Source organism: Entelurus aequoreus, linkage group LG19, assembly GCF_033978785.1.
Source record: "Entelurus aequoreus isolate RoL-2023_Sb linkage group LG19, RoL_Eaeq_v1.1, whole genome shotgun sequence".
NCBI classification, from domain to species: Eukaryota; Metazoa; Chordata; class Actinopteri; order Syngnathiformes; family Syngnathidae; genus Entelurus; species Entelurus aequoreus.
The window spans coordinates 22,833,697-22,860,612 of NC_084749.1; the positions used below are offsets into that span (position 1 = coordinate 22,833,697).

At 39.5% G+C, this 26,916-nt stretch overlaps 2 protein-coding genes across 2 annotated transcripts in view; one reads left to right on the forward strand and one right to left on the reverse strand.

The window, feature by feature from the left end:
• rab3ab (RAB3A, member RAS oncogene family, b) overlaps positions 1–26,916 on the reverse strand; it is an 88,345-nt gene that overhangs the window by 34,234 nt on the left and 27,195 nt on the right. The window lies entirely within an intron of this gene.
• On the forward strand, positions 1,608–26,338 carry mpv17l2 (MPV17 mitochondrial inner membrane protein like 2). Its single transcript, XM_062027523.1, has 5 exons — positions 1,608–1,928; positions 13,395–13,556; positions 17,849–17,925; positions 24,964–25,092; positions 25,177–26,338. Exons 1-5 carry the CDS (start codon positions 1,739–1,741, stop codon positions 25,264–25,266), a joined length of 648 nt encoding a protein of 215 aa, XP_061883507.1. The 5' UTR covers positions 1,608–1,738; the 3' UTR covers positions 25,267–26,338.

The following is a 26,916-nucleotide window of genomic DNA, read 5'->3' on the forward strand; positions in this document are numbered from 1 at the left end:
CCAGACGCACAAATAAATGTGACCTACACACTCCCCTGAACAACCAGCAGAGGGCACTGCAGCCAGAGCGGTCTAGGTCACAGACATGGTCAGACACTGGCGAGCCAATCAGAGGCCCACTAGGGAGGGTCATATTACGTCATGAGTTTTGGGATGATTTGACACACATTGCGCTGATAAGAGATCAGTAACAACATCGGGACAAGGTCATTAAACGGCATTGATACAATAAAATAAGCAGCTAGCACGGTCTTTCAGATTATCTGGATAAATTAGCATTAGCTAATACAACGTTAACGTTAGCTAGCTCAGGCCGGTTGTGCGTTCTCTCTGTAAAGACGTGGATTGTATTTGTGCAGAGAACTCCAGGCATTTTGCATATAATGCATATAATGCTCTGTGACCCAGACCGCTCTGGCTGCAGTGCCCTCTGCTGGTTGTTCAGGGGAGTGTGTAGGTCACATTTATTTGTGCATCTGGTTTGTGGGAGGAATGTCTCATCAACACAAAAGCAATAAAGCGATCCACATATGCAAATTCAGTACAAATACAAATACAAAATCAAGCATATTTATATTCAAATCTCAAAAAATATATTAACAAATACACGTTTATTTATACAAATTCTTGATTTATTTCTGTGTCACATTTTTATATTTATACATTTTATTTGTATATATTTTCGAATGTCAAAAATATATTTACAAATACGCGTTTATTTATACAAATTATTTATTTATTTGCATATCACATTTGTATTTGTCCAGCTCTTCCTGGGGGATCCTGAGGCGTTCCCAGGCCAACCGGCAGACATAGTCTTCCCAACGTGTCCTGGGTCTTCCCCGTGGCCTCCTACCGGTCGGACGTGCCCTAAACACCTCCCTAGGGAGGCGTTCGGGTGGCATCCTGACCAGATACCCGAACCACCTCATCTGGCTTCTCTCGATGTGGAGGAGCAGCGGCTTTACTTTGAGCTCCCCCCGGATGGCAGAGCTTCTCACCCTATCTCTAAGGGAGAGACCCGCTTGTTTCGGCCGCTTGTACCCGTGATCTTGTCCTTTCGGTCATAACCCAAAGCTCATGACCGAAGTGGCTGGGGAGAGGAAAGCCTGGGATTCCCTGCTTAGGCTGCTGCCCCCGCGACCCGACCTAGGATAAGCGTAAGAAGATGGATGGGATGGATGGACATTTGTATTTGTATTTGTATATTTAATAATATATGCATATGACATATGCATATATTATGTATTAATATAATATTAATATGTATTAATATCATATATATATATATTATATATATATATATATATATATATATATATATATATATATATATATATATATATATATATATATATATATATATATATATATATATATATATATATATATATATATATATATATATATATATATATATATATATAAGTTGATGTGAGACAATTCTACTTCCATACTAAACAAGGTTAAATGACTAAATAAAGTGTTTAATAGTGTTGAATGTCTCAGTATACTACTTTGCTATGCATCCGTTGTGTAACCCGTATTCCTTCACGCCAGCAGGAGGCGCACTGACATTTAGTTGCCTTCTTGGACGGTGGTAAATTCTCTTGGTTGCTTTCCTCTGTTTGTTGCGACTTCCTTCAGCAACAGTGCGTCACATGCCATTGAAAAGGTTCCATATTCGCCCTTAAGAGACTTTCATAGATGACACGGGTCTTTCTACAGCCGATACGACATGCTTCCCCGGGCGGGAAAGGAGTTTGTAGTCCGCATTCGGTTCTCGTGGCGGCAGCTGTTCCAGGGTCGGTATCTCCTCCTAACCAACACTTTGAGCGGAGGAGGCATGCTGGCGCTGGGGGACTTCCTGCAACAGAGCCGGGAGAGGTATAAAAACCCGGCCAAAGTCCGAGACTGGAATAGGACAGGTGAGCGAACTAGAAGGAGCCCCTGACAATGTTTATTGCATTTGAACAAATAAACGTAACCCCATACTAAGTGTAGTCTTGTCACAAAATGGCAAAGGTGGGTAGAGTAGCCAGAAATTGTACTCAAGTAAGAGTAAGGAGTAGTCACCCAAATATTTACTTGAGTAAAAGTAAAAAGTATGTTGTGAAAAAACTACTCAAGTACTGAGTAACTGATGAGTAACTTGTTCGTTTAATGATGACGGCAACAAATAATGCACAAAAACATGAAAATAGCAATGAGCAAATTCAAAGCCAGGAATATCTCTTAAGCAACTAAAACAATAATATATATTAAATAATAATACATTAACAAATTGAGCCACAATAACTTAACAGCACCATAGGCTCAGTAGGCAGAGATTACAAAGGAAAATAACAAGTTAGCCTTTACGCCAGACCCTGGCAAAATAAGGCCCAGGGGCCAAATGCGGCCCGAAATGCGGCCCGTTAAGCTTTTCAATCTGGCCTGCCGGACATTCCCAAATCATTTTTTTAGATCTTTAAAGGTCTACTGAAACCCACTACTACCGACCACGCAGTCTGATAGTTTATATATCAATGATGAAATCTTAACATTGCAACACATGCCAATACGGCCGGGTTAACTTATAAAGTGCAATTTTAAATTTCCCAGGAAACTTCCGGTTGAAAACGTCTAGGTATGATGACGTTTGCGCGTGACGTCAATGGTTGAAGCGGAAGTATTCGGACACATTGTATCCCAATACAAACAGCTCTCTTTTCATCGCAAAATTCCACGGTATTCTGGACATCTGTGTTGGTGAATCTTTTGCAATTTGTTTAATGAACAATGAAGACTGCAAAGAAAAAAGCTGTAGGTGGGATTGGTGTATTAGCGGCTGGCTGCAGCAACACAACCAGGAGGACTTTGAGTTGGATAGGCGCTATCAGACGCTAGCCGCCGACCGCATCGATGATCGGGTGAAGTCCTTCGTCGCGCCGTCGATCGCTGGAACGCAGGTGAGCATGGGTGTTGATGAGCAGATGAGGGCTGGCGTAGGTGGATAGCTAATGTTTTTAGCATAGCTCTGTCAAGGTCCCGTAGCTAAGTTAGCTTCAATGACGTTGTTAGCAACAGCATTAACCGTATGGTTACAGGTCCAGAGTTTGGTAGTATTGTTGATCTTCTGTCTATCCTTCCAGTCAGGGGCTTAAAAAAGATACGTCCTGCACTGCACTCTAGTCCTTCACTCTTACGTTACTCATCCACAAATCTTTCATCCTCGCTCAAATTAATGTGGTAATCGTCGCTTTCTCGGTCCGAATCGCTCTCGCTGCTGGTGTAAACAATGGGGAAATGTGAGGAGCCCTTCAACCTTTGACGTCACGCTACTTCCGGTACAGGCAAGGCTTTTTTACCAGAGACCAAAAGTTGCGAACTTTATCGTTGATGTTCTCTACTAAATCCTTTCAGCAAAAATATGGCAATATCGCCAAATGATCAAGTATGACACATAGAATGGATCTGCTATCCCCGTTTAAATAAGAAAATTTCATTTCAGTAGGCCTTTAAGATGAAAACTGTAGCTGCCATTATGATGTGCAGTGATGTTTTTAAATGGCCGTAAGTCTTGAACTATACAAAGTATTTCAATGGTTGGAATCTGTGCTTTTGCATGATATACTAGTTACTATGGTAATCTAATTAGTTACTATGGTAATCTAAGTCACAGCAGCTCAGACGAGGCACCAAGCGGTGTGGGTGGGGAGCGTTTCCACAGAGGTCAGCCTGAAATGTTGGTGTCAGGGACAGATGCGGAATGAGACTTTACAACAAAGTTCTAAAGCTTAGTGATATATCAGATAGTAGGTGATTTTTTTTTACCCTTCGCGTTCATATTTTGCTGTGTTTGTTGCATTTTTGTTGCAATTCGCTTGATTGTAAAATATGTCGATGGAGAGGGGGTGTGACGTTCAAATGTTGTCAATATTCAGTGTTTTATCGATCATAGTTAATATTGTAAATCCCACATTCTTTATTTTCATGTACATTCTTGGTCTCATTCAGTAAAAAATTTTAAAATTCCATTGTGTTTTTTAAGGCGGTCTGCCATAACGTTTTAGCATTCAATCAGTGCGGTTTTGTATTAGTGTTCCTAAAAATAGATATACCGGACCCAAGACACATTTTTTTCCTCTAAATTTGGCCCCCGGGGCAAAATAATTGCCCAGGCCTGCTTTACGCAAACCATAAACTGATAGGTGTGGGCTGCACCTGGGAACACACTGTGCACTTCTGATTGGTGTTTCTATGCATGCATGCATGCATGCGTGTGTGTGTGTGTGTGTGTGTGTGTGTGTGTGTGTGTGTGTGTGTGTGTGTGTGTGTGTGTGTGTGTGTGTGTGTGTGTGTGTGTGTGTGTGTGTGTGTGTGTGTGTGTGTGTGTGTGTGTGTGTGTGTGTGTGTCTGTCTATGAGGCTGCAGTGCGTTAATAAATGTTAAGGCTGAAACGACGCGTCGACGTAGTCGACGTCATCGGTTACGTAAATACGTCGACGCCGTTTTTGTGCGTCGACGCGTCGCATAATGACGTCACACTACCGTCACACTACCGTCATGGTGAAGCGCATAGCAGACGATCAAAGAAGACGATGCGAGCGGTGCGAGCGAGGGGGGAAAAGCATGCCAAAAGTGGTCAAAAGTGTGGGAGTATTTCAATAAACGGCCTAATAATGTTGTTGTATGCACACTGTGTCGAGCGGAAATGGCCTATCATAGCAGCACAACGGCTATGAACGAACATTTGAAAAGAAAACCATCAACTAGTCAATCGTCCGCGCGAGCATACGTTGTCATCATTACACAAAAACATGAATGTGTCATTTGTATCTGCTAGGGGTGTAACTGTACGTGTTTTGTATTGAACCGTTTCGGTACGGGGCTTTCGGTTCGGTACGGGGGTGTACCGAACGAGTTTCTAAGCTAAAGCTAAAGTCTTAACAAGCTGCTTTGCTCCGTCTGCCTCTGTCTCAGCACGCAGCATTGTCCCACCCACACAACCATCTGATTGGTACACACGCAGCATTGTCCCACCCACACAACCATCTGATTGGTACACACGGAGCATTATCAGCCAATCAGCATTGCGTATTAAGAGCGCATGTAGTCAGCGCTTCAGCGTGGAGCAGATAGGTGTTTAGCAGGTGAGCATCAGGCAGCGGACTCTCCCCAAATGATAATAAACACCTCCCAGTCAACTACTAGTAACATCACTATGAGCCCGTTGACCTTCTAGAAACTTAAACTGCAGCTCAGCTCACTCGCAATCCTGGCTTGAGGTGAAGGCTAATTAGCTCTCAGTTCCAGCCACATCGACCCCTTCTGAGCGCCTATTTTCAGCTGCTGGGAATATTGTAAACAAGAAAAGAAGCAAAGCATGTACACATGCTAACCTTTCTTCATTACAACTGTTAGACACTCACTGGAATGAGTAGAATTGGTTATTGTGTACTGTGTTGGACTGGATGTTTATTTTGCACATTTTAAAAGCAATACTTAATGTTTACAGTGCTCCAGAATATTTAGATTGGCACTTTTTTGTATTGGATGTTTATCTTTATTTTTGCACATTTTAGCAAATAAGCAATACTTTCACTTTTGTTGAAATGTTTACACTGTTGTTACAGAATATTTCGTTTTGCACTTTTTTGTATTGGATGTTTATCTTTATTTTTGCACATTTTAAAGCAAAATAAGCAATACTTTTACTTTTGAAATGCTTATACTATCGCAGAATATTAAGATTTGCACTGGATGTTGACTTTTATATTTGCACATTAAAAAGCAAATAAGCTACTTTTAATTTTGTTAAATGTTAAAAGTTTTAAATGTTTACATTGTTACAGAATATTTAGTCATGTTGTTGTCAATGTTGACTGAGTGGCCATACTTCTTTTTTTTTGTAAATAAAAGCCATGCCTTTTGAAAAAACGGGCCTACATTTATTTTTTCATCTTCATTTTGAATAAAAAAATAATCGGTAAAAGGAAAAATAATCTATAGATTAATCGTAAAAAAATAATCTGTAGATTAACCGATTAATCGAAAAAAATAACCTATAGATTAATCGATAGAAAAATAATCGTTAGCTGCAGTCTTAATAAATGTCCCCACACGATGTACATTTGACAATGATTCATAGCAGGGAAGCTAACATCAGCCTACGGTGACAGCCAAAATATCTACTAACGTTACTTACTGCGATGTGCTTCCTCAAGTTTGACGTTGAGTTCATGTAAGCTTAAGCTTGTTGTCGTTTGCCGCTGAAACTTTATGTGCAGTTAATCATGTGACCGCCTGGCTCTGTTTGATTGGTGGAACGGAGTCAAATGTCACCAGTGACTGCATTTGATTGGTGAAACGGAGTCAAACGTCACCAGTGACTGTATTTGATTGGTGAAACGCAGGCATGCGATAGATCCTACTTTGAAGGTCTGTCTGACAAACCAAAACAAATAAAGCGTGCATTAACAGATCGATAAAAATCAGTAGCGAGTAGCTGAATGTAGATAAATGGAGCGGAGTAAAAGTAGCGTTTCTTCTCTATAAATATACTCAAGTAAAAGTAAAAGTATGTTGCCTCAAAAATGTAACAACACTTAGAGGGCTCATGTCAGCTCAAGACTTAGAAAAACTTGTACATGTCTTTATTACAAGTAGGCTAGACTATTGTAATGGTCTCCTTGCAGGTCTTCCCAAAAAAACTATCAGGCAGCTACAGCTTGTTCAGAACGCTGCTGCTAGAGTTCTAACAAAGACCAAAAAATGTGAGCACATTACACCAATTCTTAAATCCTTACATTGGCTCCCTGTACATCAGAGAATTGATTTCAAAATCCTCCTGCTCACATATAAATCACTACATGGTTTAGGGCCGAAGTATATCACTGATATGCTCCCACTATATAAGCCCTCTAGAATAGATCACTAAGATCTTCTGAGACCAATCTGTTAGCGGTTCCCAGAGTAAACTCAAATCAAGGGAGAGCATCATTCATAAATTACTATGCAACAAATAGCTGGAATAAACTTCCTGAAGATGTCAGACTTTCCCCAACTCTGACTACTTTTAAAACTAGACTGAAAACTTTTATGTTCACCTTAGCTTTCAGCTAAATCTTTTAATCTTTTAACTTTTAACGTCCGCACTGTTTTTATTTTTATTGTCTGCATTTTAATTTTGCTTTTATTTTCTTTCATTTCACTTTGTTGTCTGTGAAGCACTTTGAGTCTGCCTTGTGTATGAAAAGCGCTATACAAATAAAGTTGCCTTGCCTTGCCTTGCCTTGCATTAAAACTACTCTTAGAAGTACAATTTATCCCAGAAGTTACTCAAGTAGATGTAACGGAGTAAATGTAGCGCGTTACTACCCACCTCTGCAAAATAGTAACGTTGTGAGTCCCAGCGGTTGTCTGGTCTGTAACCAGGGGCGTAGCCCCAAATTCAGGGTTCGTACGGGAGCTTAAAAACCTTGAAAATGCTTGGATTTTAATGTTGTGTTTTCACAGTTGGAAAAATGCTTGAATTTTGGGTCCCAAACCAAAAGGCAAAAAAAACACATGAAAACAAGAGGGAAACATCAGGAACACAAAAGGATAACACAAGAGCACAAGAGCTCCTGCCAACAGCAACCACTACAGCGGTGCCATCTTGGAACTACCATATTCTTTGGTAGTCCTCAGATTTCATGATGCCATGGACACAGTCAAGGCATCCGGTACAAGAAGCAGCAAAGCAACCCCAAAACATCAGTGAACCTCCACCATGTTTGACTGTAGGGGTGGTGTCATACCAACTTTATTTATAAAGCCCTTTAAAAACAACCACAGTTGAAGAACAAAGGGCTGTACACCACAAAGAAATAGAGGCAAAGGACAGACTAAAAAATAACATTTAAAACAGAAGTAAAATACACATTGAAAAAGCAAATAGAAATTACCCTAAAAACAATTTGTTAGATAAAAAGCAGTTAAAAAGTTAGAAACAGTTAAAAAAGTTAAAAACAGTTTAAAGTCTCATGCTGGGTTAAAAGCCAGTGAATAAAAATGGGTTTTAAGAAGGGTCTTAAAAATAGCCAAAGAAGGGGCCTGTCTCACATGGAGAGGGAGATCGTTCCAGAGTTTGGGACCCGCAACAGAGAAGACTCTGTCCCCTCTGAGCTTGCGCTTTGATTTGGGTACCTCCAGGAGCAGCTGATCAGCTGACCTGAGGGACCGGGTGGGGGCATAGAGGTGGAGCAGCTCAGAGAGGTAAGGTGGGGCAAGACCACGTAAAGATTTAAAAACTAGTAAGATCATTTTAAAATGGACTCTAAAAGACACAGGCAGCCAGTGGAGGGAGGCTAAAACAGGAGTAATGTGCTCTCTTTTTTTTGTGTTAGTTAAAAGTCGGGCAGCTGCATTTTGGACCAGCTGCAGACGTGAGAGGGAGGATTGACTAATTCCAAAATACAACGAGTTACAGTAATCCAGCCGAGATGTGATAAAGGCATGGATTACTGTCTCAAACTGTTGCCTAGAAAGAAGATTTTTAACCTTGGCCAGCTGACGTAAATAAAAAAAGCTGGCTTTCACCACTGTGCCAATCTGACGGTCCAATTGAAAATCACTGTCAATACGAAAGCCCAGGTTGGTGATCATGGGCTTAACGTGCAAAGTCAAGGGGCCAAAGTCAACATTCTTTTCTTTGAATGCCTCATTTTGTTTTCTGTAATGATTTCTATGATGATGTGCTTTACCAAAAAGCTCCACTTTAGTCTCATCTGTCCACAACTCTGTGTCAGCAGCGGGGTCCTCCTGGGTCTCCTACCATAGCGTCCCTTTTTATTGAGATGGCGACGGATAGTGCGAGCTGACACTGTTGTACCCTTTGTCTGCAGGTCAGCTTGAATTGGTTTGAAAGTGGATTGAGGTTCTTTATCCACAATTCTAACAATCCTTTGTTGCAGTCTTTCATCAATTTTTCTCTTCAGTCCACGTCCAGGGAGGTTAGTTACAGTGCTATGGGCTTTAAACTTCTTGATGACATTGCGCACAGTACACACAGGAACATTTAGATCTCTGGAGATGGACCTGTAGCCTTGAGATTGTCCATGCTTTTCCACAATCTTGGTTCTCAAATCTTCTGAGAGATCTTTGCTCTTCTTTCTTTTCTCCTTGCTCAGTGTTGTACACACAACACAAAGGTTGAGTCAACTTTTCTCCATTTTAACTGGCTGCAAGTGTGATTTCTATATTGCCAGCACCTGTTACTTGCTACAGGTGAGTTTAATTACAAGTTAAAGGAGCATCACATGCTTAGAATACAACTATTTCTTACAATTTTGAAAAGGTGCCAATAATTTTGTCTAGTTCATTTTTGGAGTTCTGTGTAAAATAATATTAGATTTGGCGTTGTTGTTTTTTGTGTTGTTCCAATTCAAACAAAAGAAATAAACATGTGAATACCAAAGCATTTGTAATTTCAACAATTTTCTGGGAGAAGTGGTGCATTATCGGACAGAAATGCAGGGGTGCCAATGTTTTTGGCCATACCTCTATCTATATATATATATATATATATATATATATATATATTAGGGCTGCAACTAACAACTAAATTGATAATCGATTAATCTGTCGATTATTACTTCGATTTAATAATCGGATAAAAAAGACAAACTACATTTACAGCATACTGGCACCATACTTATTTTGATTATTGTTTCTCAGCTGTTTGTAAATGTTGCAGTTTATAAATAAAGGTTTCTAAAATAAAAAATAAAAAATTCCTCTGCGCATGCGCATAGCATAGATCCAACGAATCGATGACTAAATGAATCGGCAACTATTTTTATAATCGATTTTAATCGATTAGTTGTTGCAGCCCTAATATATATATATATATATACTGTGTATATATATATATATATATATATATATATATATATATATATATATATATATATATATATATATATATATATATATATATATACTGTGTATATATATATACACACACAGTACATAGTCATCAAGTTTGTTTTTGTGTCTGGAAAAACACGAGCTATGACGTCACCTAATATTATCGACAATTACCGGATTTGTCGCCAACAAATGTTAGTAAAGATATTTGTCAAGACCGTCAAAGGATGGTTGCACCACTACTAGTTACTGTGATTTTAAACACAATGTATTGTTTTCATGGGAAAAATTAGGTGAGTCCCTGGGATGCATGGAAAGTGGGTTTACGGCGTCTTTTCAGATTTTAATGCGTCAGGGATGCCTAACAACATCACTGAATGGCATTATGGCTCCATATCCTAAAATAATACAAATACAATAAGTCAATTAGATAGCTGTAATGCCAATAACTACTGTTCATGAGTCAGATTGAGATGGGTACAAAGCAGGACATATACAAAAAAATTACGTTTGCCAAGCTACCTGTGGAGCCAGACCTATGCTGCACTAACTTACAGTAGGTATGGAAATCGGTTGCTCTATAATATTGTGAAATATTACAGCCAAGTGTTTAATAAAGACCAAAAGAAAAAAAAAAAAAGTTCATTCCTCCTCTTCGAAAGGCAGCAATTTTCTTACATTTAATTTCTGAAATATCGTACAATGGTAACTTTGTTAGAAATACACTACCGTTCAAAAGTTTGGGGTAACCCAAACAATTTTGTGGAATAGCCTTCATTTCTAAGAACAAGAATAGACTGTCGAGTTTCGGATGAAAGTTCTCTTTTTCTGGCCATTTTGAGCGTTTAATTGACCCCACAAATGTGATGATCCAGAAACTCAATCTGCTCAAAGGAAGGTCAGTTTTGTAGCTTCTGTAACGAGCTAAACTGTTTTCAGATGTGTGAACATGATTGCACAAGGGTTTTCTAATCATCAATTAGCCTTCTGAGCCAATGAGCAAATACATTGTACCATTAGAACACTGGATGGATAGTTGCTGGAAATGGGCCTCTATACACCTATGTAGATATTGCACCAAAAACCAGACATTTGCAGCTAGAATAGTCATTTACCACATTAGCAATGTATAGAGTGTATTTCTTTAAAGTTAAGACTAGTTTAAAGTTATCTTCATTGAAAAGTACAGTGCTTTTCCTTCAAAAATAAGGACATTTCAATGTGACCCCAAACTTTTGAAAGGTAGTGTAGGTACTGAATTCAGTACTCTTATAGGTGCAGACTGAGTACCAATTAAAAAATGTTCCAACAGTACCCTATTTCAATACCTTTGTTACATGTGGCGGTACATCCGGTTGCAGATTCAGCACCAGTCTTAAGCGCTTGGCGGGCAAACAGGCTTTTATGTACCAGACTGCCTCCAGGTAATTTTCCATGCCAACAAAATAAGCATGCCTAATAGAAAACCCTAAAACATAAGGCTTCGCTTTTCTAAATGCACTAGCTACCAAACCTGTAAGTTTGGTAATCAAATTTCCAACTAAGAATCACGTTACAATCAGACAGCTGGTTTGTAATAAGTACATACTTACAGTACACTTTGTAAGGCTTAACAAAAGACGTCTGGCATATTCAATTTAACTGCAAGGACTACTTACTGGCTACGGCAACTCACCAAGGACAAACTGAAATAAATGCATACTTGCAAATGAGACTCAGAAGTGTAAGAAAACTAGATACAACAATTGGACAGCACCGTTATCATTATCAGCTCAGCTCAGTGTTAAATAAATTTAAACACACAAAAGTATTGAACATTGGTCCTGGTGTTATGTTAACTAGGAAACTTTACATTACAATTATATTGCAATTTACTCAGCCTAAATCACTGCAGTGAAAAAAGGTAATTAAAACATAAAAGTCAGCTTGGATACTATACAAACTTTATTTATTAAGCTTTTTAATTAGGCCCCAGTTCACTCGTGACCCCAATGAGTGTAGAAAATGAATGGATACAAGTAACGACAGAAGAAAAAAACATTCACTCATTATTACCGCAGTATTCTTTATTGTGCAATAAAAATACTTAAACACACACTAAAATATTTTGAGCACTTTTTTTAAAAAAACTAAAATAGACACTGTTGGAAAACCCCTTAATGTAGTCTGCATGTTTTGTGTTTCTTATGCTTCACTGATAGTGTTTTAGTCTTAGTATTTTCTGTTTTAATAGCTAAGCCTTTATTGTTTTAGTTTGTACTAGGGCTGCAACTAACGATTAATTTGATAATCGATTAATCTGTCGATTATTACTTCGATTAATCGATTAATAATCGGATAAAAGAGACAAACTACATTTCTATCCTATCCAGTATTTTATTGAAAAAAAACAGCATACTGGCACCATACTTATTTTGATTATTTTTTCTCAGCTGTTTGTAAATGTTGCAGTTTATAAATAAAGGTTTAGTAAAAAAAAAAAATTTTTTTTTTTTTTTATTAAAAAAAAACAAACAAAAAAAACTGCGCATGCGCATTGCATAGATCCAACGAATCGATGACTAAATTAATCGGCAACTATTTTAATAATCGATTTTAATCGATTTAATCGATTAGTTGTTGCAGCCCTATAGTTTGTACTGTAACAATGTGGTCCTTAAATGCACCATAAAAACACCTTTGTCTCGTATTCCTCTGAGTTTAAATCAATCACTCTTTTCTAAGAGAGCACAACTTGTAGGTTCACTGTGCACAACTGAATAGTTGCTCAGACTGTAATGTCTTAGTGTACGTTTAGATTAGGGTATGTCGATTCTTAATGGGGGAAGACGTTAATGACTCTTGTTTTCATGTTAGCAATTAATCCAGCGCCAGTCAATCCGTGAGTCTATCAAAGTGCAGTTACCATGGTTTTTTGATAATTTTATTTAAAACGGTTATACTATTACCCCGGTTATCATTAATACTGTTTATCGTTACATCCCTACTACACAGTTAGCGCAATCATTTGCATCACTGTCTACCATTGACTATAAAACTTTATAAATGAGTTACCTTATCTGTGAATAGTTGATTCATTGCTACTATCAAAGGAAAGAAATGCTACCCAATAAATCGTTTACAGGACTCAATAATTCTTATAAAGTGCCGCTGTCTATGACAGAAAATTTCAGATCACAGAAATCTAAATAAATGCGTGCCTCAAATATACGCAAATAGTGAGCTAATTTTTAATAGCCGCCATGTCCCAGTTTAATGCTGGTTGCGTTGTCAACTTGAATAAATAAGAGCCGCACATCAAATATTGTAGACCCTTTTCCCAAAATGTTGATGCTGCTCGGTGACTGTGTAACAATAGTTGTCATTGCTACAACACATACACAGCAACGTTTGTGCAGTTTATTTGTTAAATATGTTGTCTTAATCCACTGTTGGTAACATATGGTAGCCTTAAATTTTTTTATGGTTTAAGAAATAATTTGTGTTCTTGTTCCCTAAAGGTCGTATGTTTGCGGTGGGCTGCTCCATGGGTCCAGTGCTGCACTTTTGGTACCTTTGGCTAGACAGAAGGTTTGTGGGACACGCTCTGAACACAGTGGTCAAGAAGGTTCTCGTGGACCAGATGATTGCATCGCCAACACTTGGCTTGTGGTACTTTTTAGGTAAGGAAATACATTTTTTGTTGTTTGTTGTTGCCTAGCAGCCTTTTTTGCGGCATTCTAAGTAGGGCTGCAACGATTAATTGACATAATCGAAAATGTCAAAAAAAAAATCATCGACAAAGATTACTTTTTTTGTCGACTCTTAGCTAATCACCGCTCTTTTGCAGTGGCCGTGCAGAAACTATGTCTGTGTTTAAAGTATTGGGTTCTTCATGCGGCCAGGATTTTATAAATTTTTATTAGTTATTAGTAGAGATGTCCGATAATATCGGACTGCAGATATTATCGTCCGATAAATGCTTTAAAATGTTCTACCGGAAATTATCGGTATCGGTTTCAAAAAGTAAAATGTATGACTTTTTAAAACGCAGCTGTACGGAGTGGTACACGGACATAGGTGTCACATTGTGTTGGTGACGAACCCCAAGATGCAGAGATGGCGGCAGGCATTGTGCAAAAAAACATGATTTAATGTCCAAAAATATAAAGAAAAAACACAAACCAGGAACTAGGAACAGGAAACAGGATGCCAGGGAAACAGGAACTGGAAGACGAGGAACAAAAAGACAGCAAGCTACAAACAGCTACAGAATATAGCTTACCGCTACCGCGTCCAGCTACACTGACATCGACAAGTAGACATGACTAGAGGAGAAGGCAGGTTCAAATAGCATCTGGCTGATTGACACCAGGTGTGGCCCGGTGCCAATCAGCCACAGCTGAGGGGAAAAAGCACTCAGGGATACGACAGGAAATGAAGACAAAATAAAAGCACGGACAGGAAACTAAGACAAACGCAACCAAACTGTCAGGGGCAACCCTGACAGTAGGGAGAAGTACAGAGCGCCAATAAACCTTAAAGGCCCTGCCTTTGCATGCCGGCCCTATCACATAATATCTATGGCTTTTCACACACACAAGTGAATGCAAGGCATACTTGATCAACAACCATACAGGTCACACTGAGGGTGGACGTATAAACAACTTTAACACTGTTACAAATATGTGCCACACTGTGAACCCATACCAAACAAGAATGACAAACACATTTCGGGAGAACATCCGCACCGTAACACAACAGAACAAATACCCAGAAGCCATTGAAGCACTAACTCTTCCGGGACGCTACAATATACACCTCCCCCCACCCCCAACCCCGCCCACCTCAACCTCCTCATGCCCTCTCAGGGAGAGCATGTCCCAAATTCCAAGCTGCTGATGAGGTGGCGACTTGTCCAGGGTGTACCCTGCCTTCCGCCCGATTGTAGCTGAGATAGGCTCCAGCGCCCCCCGCGACCCCAAAGGGAACAAGCGGTAGCAAATGGATGGATGGATGGATGTTTTGAGGCATGTTAAAAAAAAATAATGCACTTTGTGACTTCAATAATAAATATGGCAGTGCCATGTTGGCATTTTTTTCCAAATAAATTGATTTATTTTGGAAAACCTTATTACATTGTTTAATGCATCCAGCGGGGCATCACAACAAAATTAGGCATTATAATGTGTTAATTCCACGACTGTATATATCGGTATCGGTTGATATCGGAATCGGTAATTAAGAGTCGGGGAATATTGGATCGGCAAAAAAGCCATTATCGGACATCTGTAGTTATTAGTTTTTTCCAATCAAATTAATCGATTCATCATTGCAGTTCTAAGTGGCTTCATACAATTGTAATTGATAAACTGACAGGAATATTCATGCTTACATTTTTAATGCTTTTGGTCAGTGGTTCTCAAACTTTTTTCACAAAGTACCACCTCAGAAAACACTTGGCTCTCCAAGTACCACCATAATTACCAACATTAAAATACAGTAGCGCAGTAGGCCTAAGTATTCATTAAAAACAAGGCAGAGGTTTTATTTAACAAGAATATTTAATATTGTTCGCCACTGTAACATTACACGCAGTTTGAACAGTAACACTGTGATTGAATATAGGAAAACAAAACACAATGTTGAATTAAGTGATTCTGTGGCGTACCACTAGATGAATCCCGCATACCAGTACCACAGTTTGAAAATCACTGTTGTAGGTAAATAAATGTACATAAATAACCCTAACAGTACTGGATAAAATACTTTTTGCTTGCACTGAATGTCATGTTTACAGGATATTTTGCACTTTAAAGTCGATTGATGTATATTTCACTGTAGTTATTTATTTTGCAGGATAAAGTAAAACTAGGGATGTCCGATAATGGCTTTTTGCCGATATTCCGATATTGTCCAACTCTTTAATTACCGATACCGATATCAACTGATACCAATATCAACCGATACCGACATATACAGTCGTGGAATTAACACATTATTATGCCTAATTTGGACAACCAGGTATGGTGAAGATAAGGTCCTTTTTTAAAAAATTAATAAAATAAAATAAGATAAATAAAAACATTTTCTTGAATAAAAAAGAAAGTAAAACAATATAAAAACAGTTACATAGAAACTAGTAATTGATGAAAATGAGTAAAATTATCTGTTAAAGGTTAGTACTATTAGTGGACCAGCAGCACGCACAATCATGTGTGCTTACGGACTGTATCCCTTGCAGACTGTATTGATATATATTGATATGTAATGTAGGAACCAGAATATTAACAACAGAAAGAAACAACCCTTTTGTGTGAATGAGTGTAAATGGGGGAGGGAGGTTTTTTGGGTTGGTCCACTAATTGTAAGTGTATCTTGTGTTTTTTATGTTGATTTAATTAAAAAAAACAACAACAAAAAAACGATACCGATAATAAAAAAAACGATACCGATAATTTCCGATATTACATTTTAAAGCATTTATCGGCCGATAATATCGACATCTCTAAGTAAAACCATTAGTTTCTCAGTAATTTATGTTTATTTTGTTACTATACTACAACCGGTTTTAAGAATTAGTTATAAATAAATAAATGATAAATGGGTTATACTTGTATAGCGCTTTTCTACCTTCAAGGTACTCAAAGCACTTTGACTGTATTTCCACATTCACCCATTCACACACACTTTCACACACTGATGGCGGGAGCTGCCATGCAAGGCGCTAACCAGCAGCCATCAGGAGCAAGGGTGAAGTGTCTTGCCCAAGGACACAATGGACGTAACTAGGATGGTTGAAGGTGGGGATTGAACCCCAGTAACCAGCAACACTCCGATTGCTGACACGGCCACTCTACCAACTTCGCCACGCCGAAGTTAAAATCAATTCGCAGACTCATGGTCAAACTCAAAACGTGTCCAGCAGATGATTAGCAATAATCGTTGGACTTGTCGTCCAATTGAAAAAATTCTTGAAATAATCGTTATTTGCAGCCCTAATTCAAAGTTAGAAACGTGTTCTAACATGATTCAATTCAAAACACTGTTTAAAAAAGAAGTACGAGGAGGAAAGAGAGTGATGCCCTCAGCACAGAGCGATGGGAGAGAGGTGTATGGTCAGAGAGTGTTAGGGCCTGTGTGTGTGTGTGTGTGTGTGTGTGTGTGTGTGTGTGTGTGTGTGTGTGTGTGTGTGTGTGTGTGTGTGTGTGTGTGTGTGTGTGTGTGTGTGTGTGTGTGTGTGTGTGTGTGTGTGTGTGTGTGTGTGTGTGTGTGTGTGTGTGTGTGCGCGCGCGCGCGTGTTTGGTCTTGTCTTGTCTCGTCTCTTACTAACAGTGGTACTATTATATTGTTAGTGTACAGGAGTTTTTCTTGTTTTTGTTTGTATGGTATTGTTCTTGTATTATATAGTTTATGTTAAATGGGGAATGAGTGAGAGAGGTTGGGATATTATAAGCATCTGTTTCATCCAACCCCTTTTCAAGCCTTGCATAAATGTCTCTGCCAAAATGTAAAAAAAATGTGTTGTACTGTGCAGGTTTGAAATAAATACTTCAATTCAATTCAAAGTGGTGTTTGCTCCATCCATCCATCCATTTTCTACCGCTTGCCCCTCCCTGTATCGCGAGACTGGAGCCTATCCCAGCTGCATTTGGGCGGAAGGCAGGGTACACCCTGGATAATACGCCACCTCATCGCAGGGCCAACACAGAAAGACACTCCCGTTTCTCACATACATTTTCACACGTAAGACCTTTGGTGAACAAGATCAACGGTTGAGGCGTTGGAAGTTGTAGGTGAGGTAAAACAAAAGATGACGTGTGTTCGAATCAGGAAGGGTTCAGAGGTCGTGTGTGATAAATTTTACAGATGCTTTGTGGCCGCCGATCACCTTCAAGTATGTGACTTATCTCAAGTGTGTCTTGATGAAGCGCACTGGTGACGCACGTCCGACTTACAACTTCGCTCATTGCAGGTATGGGTGTCATGGAGGGACGCTCTTTATCTCAAGGATGGGAGGAGTTTAGAGACAAGTTCTGGGAATTTTATAAGGTAAGTGTATGTGGACGGCGTTAGAGACAATGGACAGGCATCAATGAAGTGTTTATTTGTATGTGTATTCCTGTATCTGAGACATAAGCACTCTGTTTTCTAAATGAAATGTTTGCATTTGTCTTGCGTCCCACATTATCAAACACAATAATCAAACCAAAATGTTGTTACTAAAACATGGACAAGTAAAAATAATTGTGAACTCAATTCACAGTTATTTCTAAATTGTTTTTTTTGTTTCAATTTTACTGAACAAGCTACACCACAAACACGTTTCCATGCATTAAAATTCCATGCAAGACGAGTTGTCCTTGCTCCCCTGGCTCCAGCCACTGGCACTCATCGGATGAGTGATCGCATTAATTAACTGACCTATAGAAGTATTCATGTAGGGAAATTATTTGCAAATGCATATCTCCATCCGTGCATCTGTAATCTAATTCACATGTTTGTGTACTAATGTGTGTGTCTGTATCTCAATGTGTGTGTATGTAAACAGAGCAGCGTGTGCCTGTTTTAAGTTGTCTGTCTGTATAATGATTTGTCTGTGGGTAAAAATAAAATCTGTATTTCATTTTTACATATGACTTTTTGCTACGTGTCTGCCGTGAAATAATTGCGTTTGCGTAATCATATTTGTGTGTGCGTACTCAGATGCGTGTATTTGAAATGCAATCTGTGTCTAAGAGTTGTGTGTGTGTAAAAAATGTGTAATTAGATTTGCGTGAAGCAGGAACCCTGGTTGGCTGTGTCTTTACACTTGTGGCGTGTCAGAGTTGTCTATAATCTATATACACAAGCTTTGTGCCTGACAACTCAGCGTGCTGTCACTTTAGCGCCGGCATTCAATTCAATGAGATGATAAAACATTTTAGCTAGTGTTGACGATATTGGGAATACTTACAAAGTTAGCAATTAAATAATGGACAGGTGACCAGCCCAGAAAACAAACAGCAAGACGTTATGAACAAGTTGTGGCAACTATCCCTACACATAGGCAACATCAAATCGCTGTATACTTTTTGGGTGGGACAAATGTGTCCGTCTCCAATATTGTCTACACCTGTTGCCCTCTAATAACAGCAGTGCGGTCCTATACGCATGCCGAGAATCCACTGAAGTGAAGCGAGTGAAATGAAGTGAAACGAAGCGATAGGCTGCAGTAAAAGGTTTGTTCTCTGCCCCCGCTTTAGTGAAAGTGCTTGATTTGATATGCAGCAGAATCTCCTTTTTAAATGTTAATATCGCCAAACTCGTGATCATGATTAAAATTGTATTTAAAGGCTTACTGAAATGAATTTTTTTTATTTAAATGGGAATAGCAGATCCATTTTATGTGTCATACTTGATCATTTCGCGATATTGCCATATTTTTGCTGAAAGGATTTAGTAGAGAAAATCGACGATAAAGTTCGCAACTTTTGCTCGCTGATAAAAAAAGCCTTGCCTGTACCGGAAGTAGCGTGACGTCACAGGAGGTAGTATTCCTCACAATTCCCCGTTGTTTACAATGGAGCGAGAGAGATTCGGAGCGACAAAGCGACGATTACCCCATTAATTTGAGCGAGGATGAAAGATTCGTGGATGAGGTACGTTAGAGTGAATGACTAGAGAGGCAGTGAAGGACGTATCTTTTTTCGCTCTGACCGTAACGTAGGTACAAGCTGGCTCATTGGATTCCACACTCTCTCCTTTTTCTATTGTGGATCACGGATTTGTATTTTAAACCACCTCGGATACTATATCCTCTTGAAAATGAGAGTCGAGAACGCAAAATAGACATTCACAGTGACTTTTATATCCACGACAATACATCGGTGAAACACTTAGCTACGGGGCTAACGTGATAGCATCGTTCTCAAATGCAGATAGAAACAAAATACATAAATCCCTGACTGGAAGGATAGACAGAAGATCAACAATACTATTAAACCATGGACATGTAACTACACGGTTAATAATTCTCAGCCTGGCAAAGCTTAACAATGCTGTTGCTAACGACGCTGAAGCTAACTTAGCAACTTAGCAACCGGACCTCACAGAGCTATGATAAAAACATTAGCGCTCCACCTACGCCAGCCAGCCCTCATCTGCTCATCAACACCCGTGCACACCTGCGTTCCAGCGATCGACGGCGCGACGAAGGACTTCACCCGATCATCCGTGCGGTTGGCGGCTAGCATCGGCTAGGCGTCTGCTATCCAAGTAAGTAGTCCTTGTTATGTTGCTACAGCCAGCCGCTAATACACCGATCCCACCTACAACGTTCTTTGCAGCCTCCATTGTTTATTAAACAAATTGCAAAAGATTCACCAACACAGATGTCCAGAATACTGTGGAATTATGAGATGAAAACAGCTGTTTTGTATTGGATTCAACGGGCTCCGAATACTTCCGTTGCCGTCGTGACGTCACACGCATACGTCATATCCAAAGGAGTTTTTCAACCGGAAGTTTAGCGGGAAATTTAAAATTGCACTTTATAAGTTAACCCGGCCGTATTGGCATGTGTTGCAATGTTAAGATTTCATCATTGATATATAAACTATCAGACTGTGTGGTCGGTAGTAGTGGGTTTTAGTAGGCCTTTGAGGTGCTGTTTACAATTTCCTTACATTATGTTTTTTCAAAGCAAAAAATATAACACCACCACCACCGTCTAACTTATGTTACCGTTAGTGGTTTAACAGAACACATTTGTTTGACAATTGTTTATATTTTTCACAATTACAAAATCTATGTAATAACATTTTTTGCCGGCCCGAATAAAATGATTGGTGTGTACGGTTGTCACTCAGCCGGTCTCGTCAACATGTACGCGCAGGTAGTGCGTGCACACATACAATAGCAATCTAAGATAAATAACGAACAATTTGCAGTCATGTTGTTGTTATGATAGAATATACATTCAATGACAGCTAACGCTCGCTATCCAAATTGCAATTATTAGCTAACAACACCTAAAGCTAATGCGCGTGCATGTGTTATGTACGTTCGTAATTACGTCATTACGTAAGAAGCTGTAACAGGGCGGGATATACTGTGCAAAAATACATTGGAAAGTTGGCGCCCTCTAGGTATCTAATTGTGCAGACCCTCTTTCTATTCGTTTCTAAAAAAAAAAAAAAAAGAAGTTCCCTGTCAACTTTTTTCCCGAGACCTCACGTGAAGAACGTTTAAAAGCGTAACAAGGCAATGGGAAGTCTGATAATGATAATAATAACAAAAAAAAAATCTGAATCGTGCAGCCCTGTAGTGCCTCGAAAACTGTAAACTAGCCAATAATTTAAGGCTACGTTCATACTGCAGGGTTGGATGTCCAATTCAGATTTTTTTGTCAAATCAGATTTTTTTAGTGGTCTTTCTCATTGCAAAAAAAATGCGATTTCCAATGTAAATGCAATCTGACCCGCATGCGGACATGACGTCACGACGTCGCACGCGCTGCAGTGTTTACAGAGGTAAACATGGCTTCAGCTCTAGTCGGTCTCAGTACTGGCACGTTTGTGGCAATTTCAAGGATTTTGTGCAATCAAAGTCAACATTTTCTAAACCAAATTATTGCACGTACAAGATTAAGCAGGAAGAACATTTTGGCTCTGGCAGTTTTACAGGATAATTTGCTTTGAGACAGGAGTGGTGAAACTTTCACATGAGTTCCTAAAACATTGTATTTTCACATGTTTATTGCTTCGTTGATAACTATTTATTTTATAACAGTCTATTTTCGCGAATACTTATGACTAGGGCTGGGCGATATACACTACCGTTCAAAAGTTTGGGGTCACCCAAACAATTTTGTGGAATAGCCTTCATTTCCAAGAACAAGAATAGACTGTCGAGTTTCTGATGAAAGTTCTCTTTTTCTGGCCATTTTGAGTGTTTAATTGACCCCACAAATGTGATGCTCCAGAAACTCAATCTGCTCAAAGGAAGGTCAGTTTTGTAGCTTCTGTAACAAGCTAAGCTGTTTTCAGATGTTTGAACATGATTGCACAAGGGTTTTCTAATCATCAATTAGCCTTCTGAGTCAATGAGCAAACACATTGTACCATTAGAACACTGGAGTGATAGTTGCTGGAAATGGGCCTCTATACACCTATGTAGATATTGCACCAAAAAACAGACATTTGCAGCTAGAATAGTCATTTACCACATTAGCAATGTATAGAGTGTATTTCTTTAAAGTTAAGACTAGTTTAAAGTTATCTTCATTGAAAAGTACAGTGCTTTTCCTTAAAAAATAAGGACATTTCAATGTGACCCCAAACCTTTGAACGGTAGTGTACATCGAACATACTCGATGTATCGCGGGTTTGTCTCTGTGCAATGTAGAAAATGACTATATTGTGAGTATTCGAGTATACATTCTCACGCAGTTGCTTTTAGCTGCGGGCATTACACTACAGGCTCTTCTCACTCTTTCTTTTCTCTCCTTCTCACAGAGAGATAAAACAAGCGCACCTTCTAACATACGTCACATACTGTCGCGCATGCAACGTCATACGCCCTCGCGGAGCAGAGAGGTAGCGGCATGGGTAAAGCTAGCTGTGGCAGGTGGTGCAAGCGAAGCGGTACGAGTGGTAATACGAGAGAGAAGGTGCGTGTCTGGTAACAAATAGAGGAAGAAGAATCAATTCCCAAGAAAAACAGCACAGGGTCCATCGTCTGGCGGTGGTTTGGCTTCAAGCGGGAAAATGTTCAACAGACAACCATAATATGTCAAGTATGCGGCAAAAGCGTTGCTACAAAAAGTAGCAGCACTACTAATTTGTAGCATCATTTGAAAAGTCACCCGCTAGAGAATAAGGAGTGCTTGAAACTCCGCATGTCAACATCCCCGGCCGATGCCACACCCAACAAAATGCGGAAGCAACCAGCACTGACCCAATTGAGCCTGGCGTCTTCCATTTCCAGATCAACACCATCCATCCATCCATTTTCTACCGCTTATCCCTTTCGGGGTGGCAGAGGGTGCTGGAGCCTATCTCAGCTACAATCGGGCGGGAGGCGGGGTACACCCTGGACAAGTCGTCACCTCATCGCAGGGCCAACACAGATAGACAGACAACATTCACACTCACATTCACACACTAGGGTCAATTTTTAGTGTTGCAAAACTGTATGAAAAAAATGGTCAAAAACAGGAGATAACGTCCGCAGTAAACTACCACATAGCGAAGGGCATACACAATTTGATTTCCTATTATGCAGCTAATTTTTATTTTACAGTTTTTGAAATATCTTGTGTGACATCATGCACAAAAGTGCACTTTATTTATTTTAAAACATTGTGGTCGCTTTCTGTACAAAAAGTGCACTTTAATTTAGTGTTGTTTTGATATGTCAACTTAGTGACATCATGCACAAAAGTGCACTTTATTTGTTTTAAACTATTGTGGTGGCGTTCTGTACAAAAAGTGCACTTTAATTTAGTGTTGTTTTGATTTGTCATCTTAGTGAGATCATGCACAAAAGTGCACTAATAGCTTGTTTTAAAATGTCTTGACAATCTTGCACTTTCTGTTTTGAAATGACATGAATGTTTGTGCCACTGCTTAATAACTGTTTAATAAATACAGTTTTGGTAGATTGACTTAGTTGAGGTTTTGCTCCCTGCATGAAAGTTTAAAATTAGCACATATTAATGCAGTATGAACATGAATGTTTTAATGTAGACACATAGAATCATCATACTGCTGTGATTATATGCATCAAGTGTTCATTCAAGGCTAAGGCAAAATATGGAGATATATATCGTGTATCGTAAAAAGGCCATATCGCCCAGCCCTACTTATGACGCTTATCGCTTTTTGATGACGTTCTGATCGGATGAATGCGACCGGAGCGCGGGAGTGTTCACATTGAGGACGCATCGCATATACATCCGATTTAATTTCCACATACCAAAGAGGCCTGGGACGGATACATTTGATACATTGATACATTTCGCATAAAATCGGAATTAACCTGCAGTGTGAACTAGGCCTAATTCTAAGTTTAATTGGGAAAATATGCCTTTAGAATCACATTAGCAGTAATATGCATGGCATCTCAGGGGAGACGCCTGCAATTCTTGCGAGACGTCAACTTGAGCTAGCATTAACTCCGCAAGCACCACTTTTTACAAACGTTTTTTACAAAAGCTATTGCAACATAGCAGAAGTGTAGCAAAGATTGTGGTGTGTGTCTCTGTCCTGGATGCTCGGTACAATACGGCTAAGCTTGACAATAGGGATGTAATTAGTTTGTGCAGCGCAGTCGTCTTTGTAGGCTTTTAAAACATTGTTGTAGCAATGCTGGTGTTTTAGGAGGATGATAAAGATTGATGTGTTGAAGCAAACATGTTTTCCTTTTTCAGAATGTTTGCAGAAAAAGTCCAATTTGATCGACATGTTTGCTTACAGCAGTACTTCTCAATTATTTTCTGTTACGCCCCCACCTAGGATGAAGAAAATATTTTGCAACCCCCACTCTCCACCGTGACTATAAATAGTATAATTTGTCTATAAAATTGTCATAACTTTACCTCTGTGTAACATTGTAAGCTTATTAACATTAAAGTAAACAACACACCGGTCTTTCCTTGTCTTTCGCCGTGGTTACAGTGAAGCCAAGTGCTACATATGCTTCATTATAATTTTGTACGGCAAAAAATGCATAGTCCCCGAGGTGACACCGTGCCCCCCCAGGGGGGCCCGCCCCACTATTTGAGAAGGACTGGCTTACAGTGAGCTCAGGGGAAGGTAACGACAGGCTGTTTGAAACACAAGCAGGAGAAAAGGAGCGCTTGATTTTGATGTTATCAAATTTATCGGCTTGATGTCCTAAGCCAGATAATTATCTGTCTGATATTAATCGTGCTCAAGTGCAACAAGTAGTGAGAACCCAAATGATTGTTTTGGCGTGAATAATATCTCTTTATGACATCTAATGCCAAACGACTCAGTCCGAATACTGCTGCTATAACAATGTTTGCACTGCCTGTAATCGTCTCAGGTTTGTTTATTCTCATTTGTGTTACTCCTGCTGTGACAGGCTGACTGGTGCGTTTGGCCCGCGGCTCAGATGATCAACTTTTATTATCTTTCGCCCAAATACCGTGTGGTGTACGTCAACACCGTTACCTTGGGGTGGGACACCTACCTCTCCTATCTCAAACACAGAGTAAGTTGGCATTAAAAATCATTTTTTTGGGACATTTGCTTGATATTTATTGTATGTATCTGTGTATATTGCTTGTGTTGGCAGGATGACAGTAAGCCCTCTGAGCTGCTATCCGATGTGCAGCAGGAAGCTCTGCCACCATCCAAACCTCTGGAGGAGAAAAGTGGATGGTGATTGGTGAAACTGTTTGTTCCAGATGACGGAACCTGCTGCAAAAAGCTTAAAGGTGGCACCTTTGGCTTTTTAATCGTATGGCGGTCGTTTTGTCTGTTTATTCAGGCAGTGCGATGCGTTTGTGAAACTGTTCAGGGAGTCAAAACAAACAGAAGAGCTGTTTCACTGCCTGCAGAAAGACAGCAGGACTGCTTAACGTGTTAGGATGGAAGAATTCCTAAACTTGATGCTGGTTACTGTAAGTTATATTTAAACAGTGTAAATCTAAACTGGCTTCTTACTTAAGTATTTTTTTTTTTACATTTAATGATGATTGTAATGTGAAAATAGTATTTAACATTATTTTGAAGGTATAGTCCTTTCAAGCCAAAATCTAGGACCCTGTTTTCAAGAGATTCAATCCAATTACCATTACTAGAGTGACGATTCGATTGTCGATTAAACACCATTTTCGATTCAAACTAATTCATCCATTCGTCTTCTGCCGCTTATCCGAGGTCGGTTCGCGGGGGCAGCAGCCTAAGCAGAGGATTTCAGACTTCCCTCCCCCCAGCCACTTTGTCGAGCTCCTCCCGGGAGATCCCGAGGCATTTCCAGGCCAGCGGGGAGACCTAGTTATTGCAAATTAATGAAAAATGAATTCTTATATTTACAAAAAACATTTATTTTATTTTTTTTATCGATTTTTGGAAATTATGAATTGATTCGGAATCGGGATGATTAAGAATCGCGATTCGGATGCGAATAAATGTTGGTGCACCCCTAATAATCAGTACAAACAGGTTTTTATGTTCAAATGTTCACTTTTAATTAAATAATAGGGTAGAATCCTACCCTACTACCTATCAATTCCATCTTGTTCCTAATTACATTTTAAGTTATATTAAGTTTTTTCAAGTCCTGGGAGGTTTTGAGCGATTTTGTGTTCAATTATATCTCACCTTGCCTTGCTTGTGTGACGTACCGTACTGTTTTTTTCTGTGATGACGGACCATGGCGCTACATGCCGTACCTGTATTACCTCACATGTGGAGATCTCTCACTCTAAACAAAAATAAAAATACCACGTCAACAACTGCGCTGACCTGCCTCTACACTTTTGTTCTTTGCACCGCTGCACACGATACAGCACGACCTGCGTTATTTACAGTCTGTTAAACAAATCAAATCAACTTTATTTATAAAGCACACTTAAAATTTACTGCAGGGGTAGCCAAAGTGCTGTACAATGGGGCAGGTTAAAAGAGCAAGCACACCACAACACAAACAGAGCATGATAAAAAAAATAAAACATAAAAACAGGTTCACAGCAGGTGCATTGTGGGACGCCATAGCAGGATGAATATCACTCAGTGTTAAAAGCCATGGAATAAAAGTATGTTTTTAAGAGTGATTTAAAAACAGGAAGAGAGGAGGCGTGTCTAACACTCAAAGGTAAGCCGTTCCAGAGCTTGGGAGCAGCAGTGGCGAAAGCTCTGTCACCTCTAAGCTTCAGCCTTGTGTCAGGGACCGTCAATAGCAGCTGATCGGCTGATCTTAGGGATCGGGGGGGGGGGGCAGTAAGGCTGAAGGAGGTCGGAGAGATATGTTGGAGCGAGGTTGTTTAGACATTAGAGTTTAAAATTTATTCGGTAACACACAGGGAGCCAG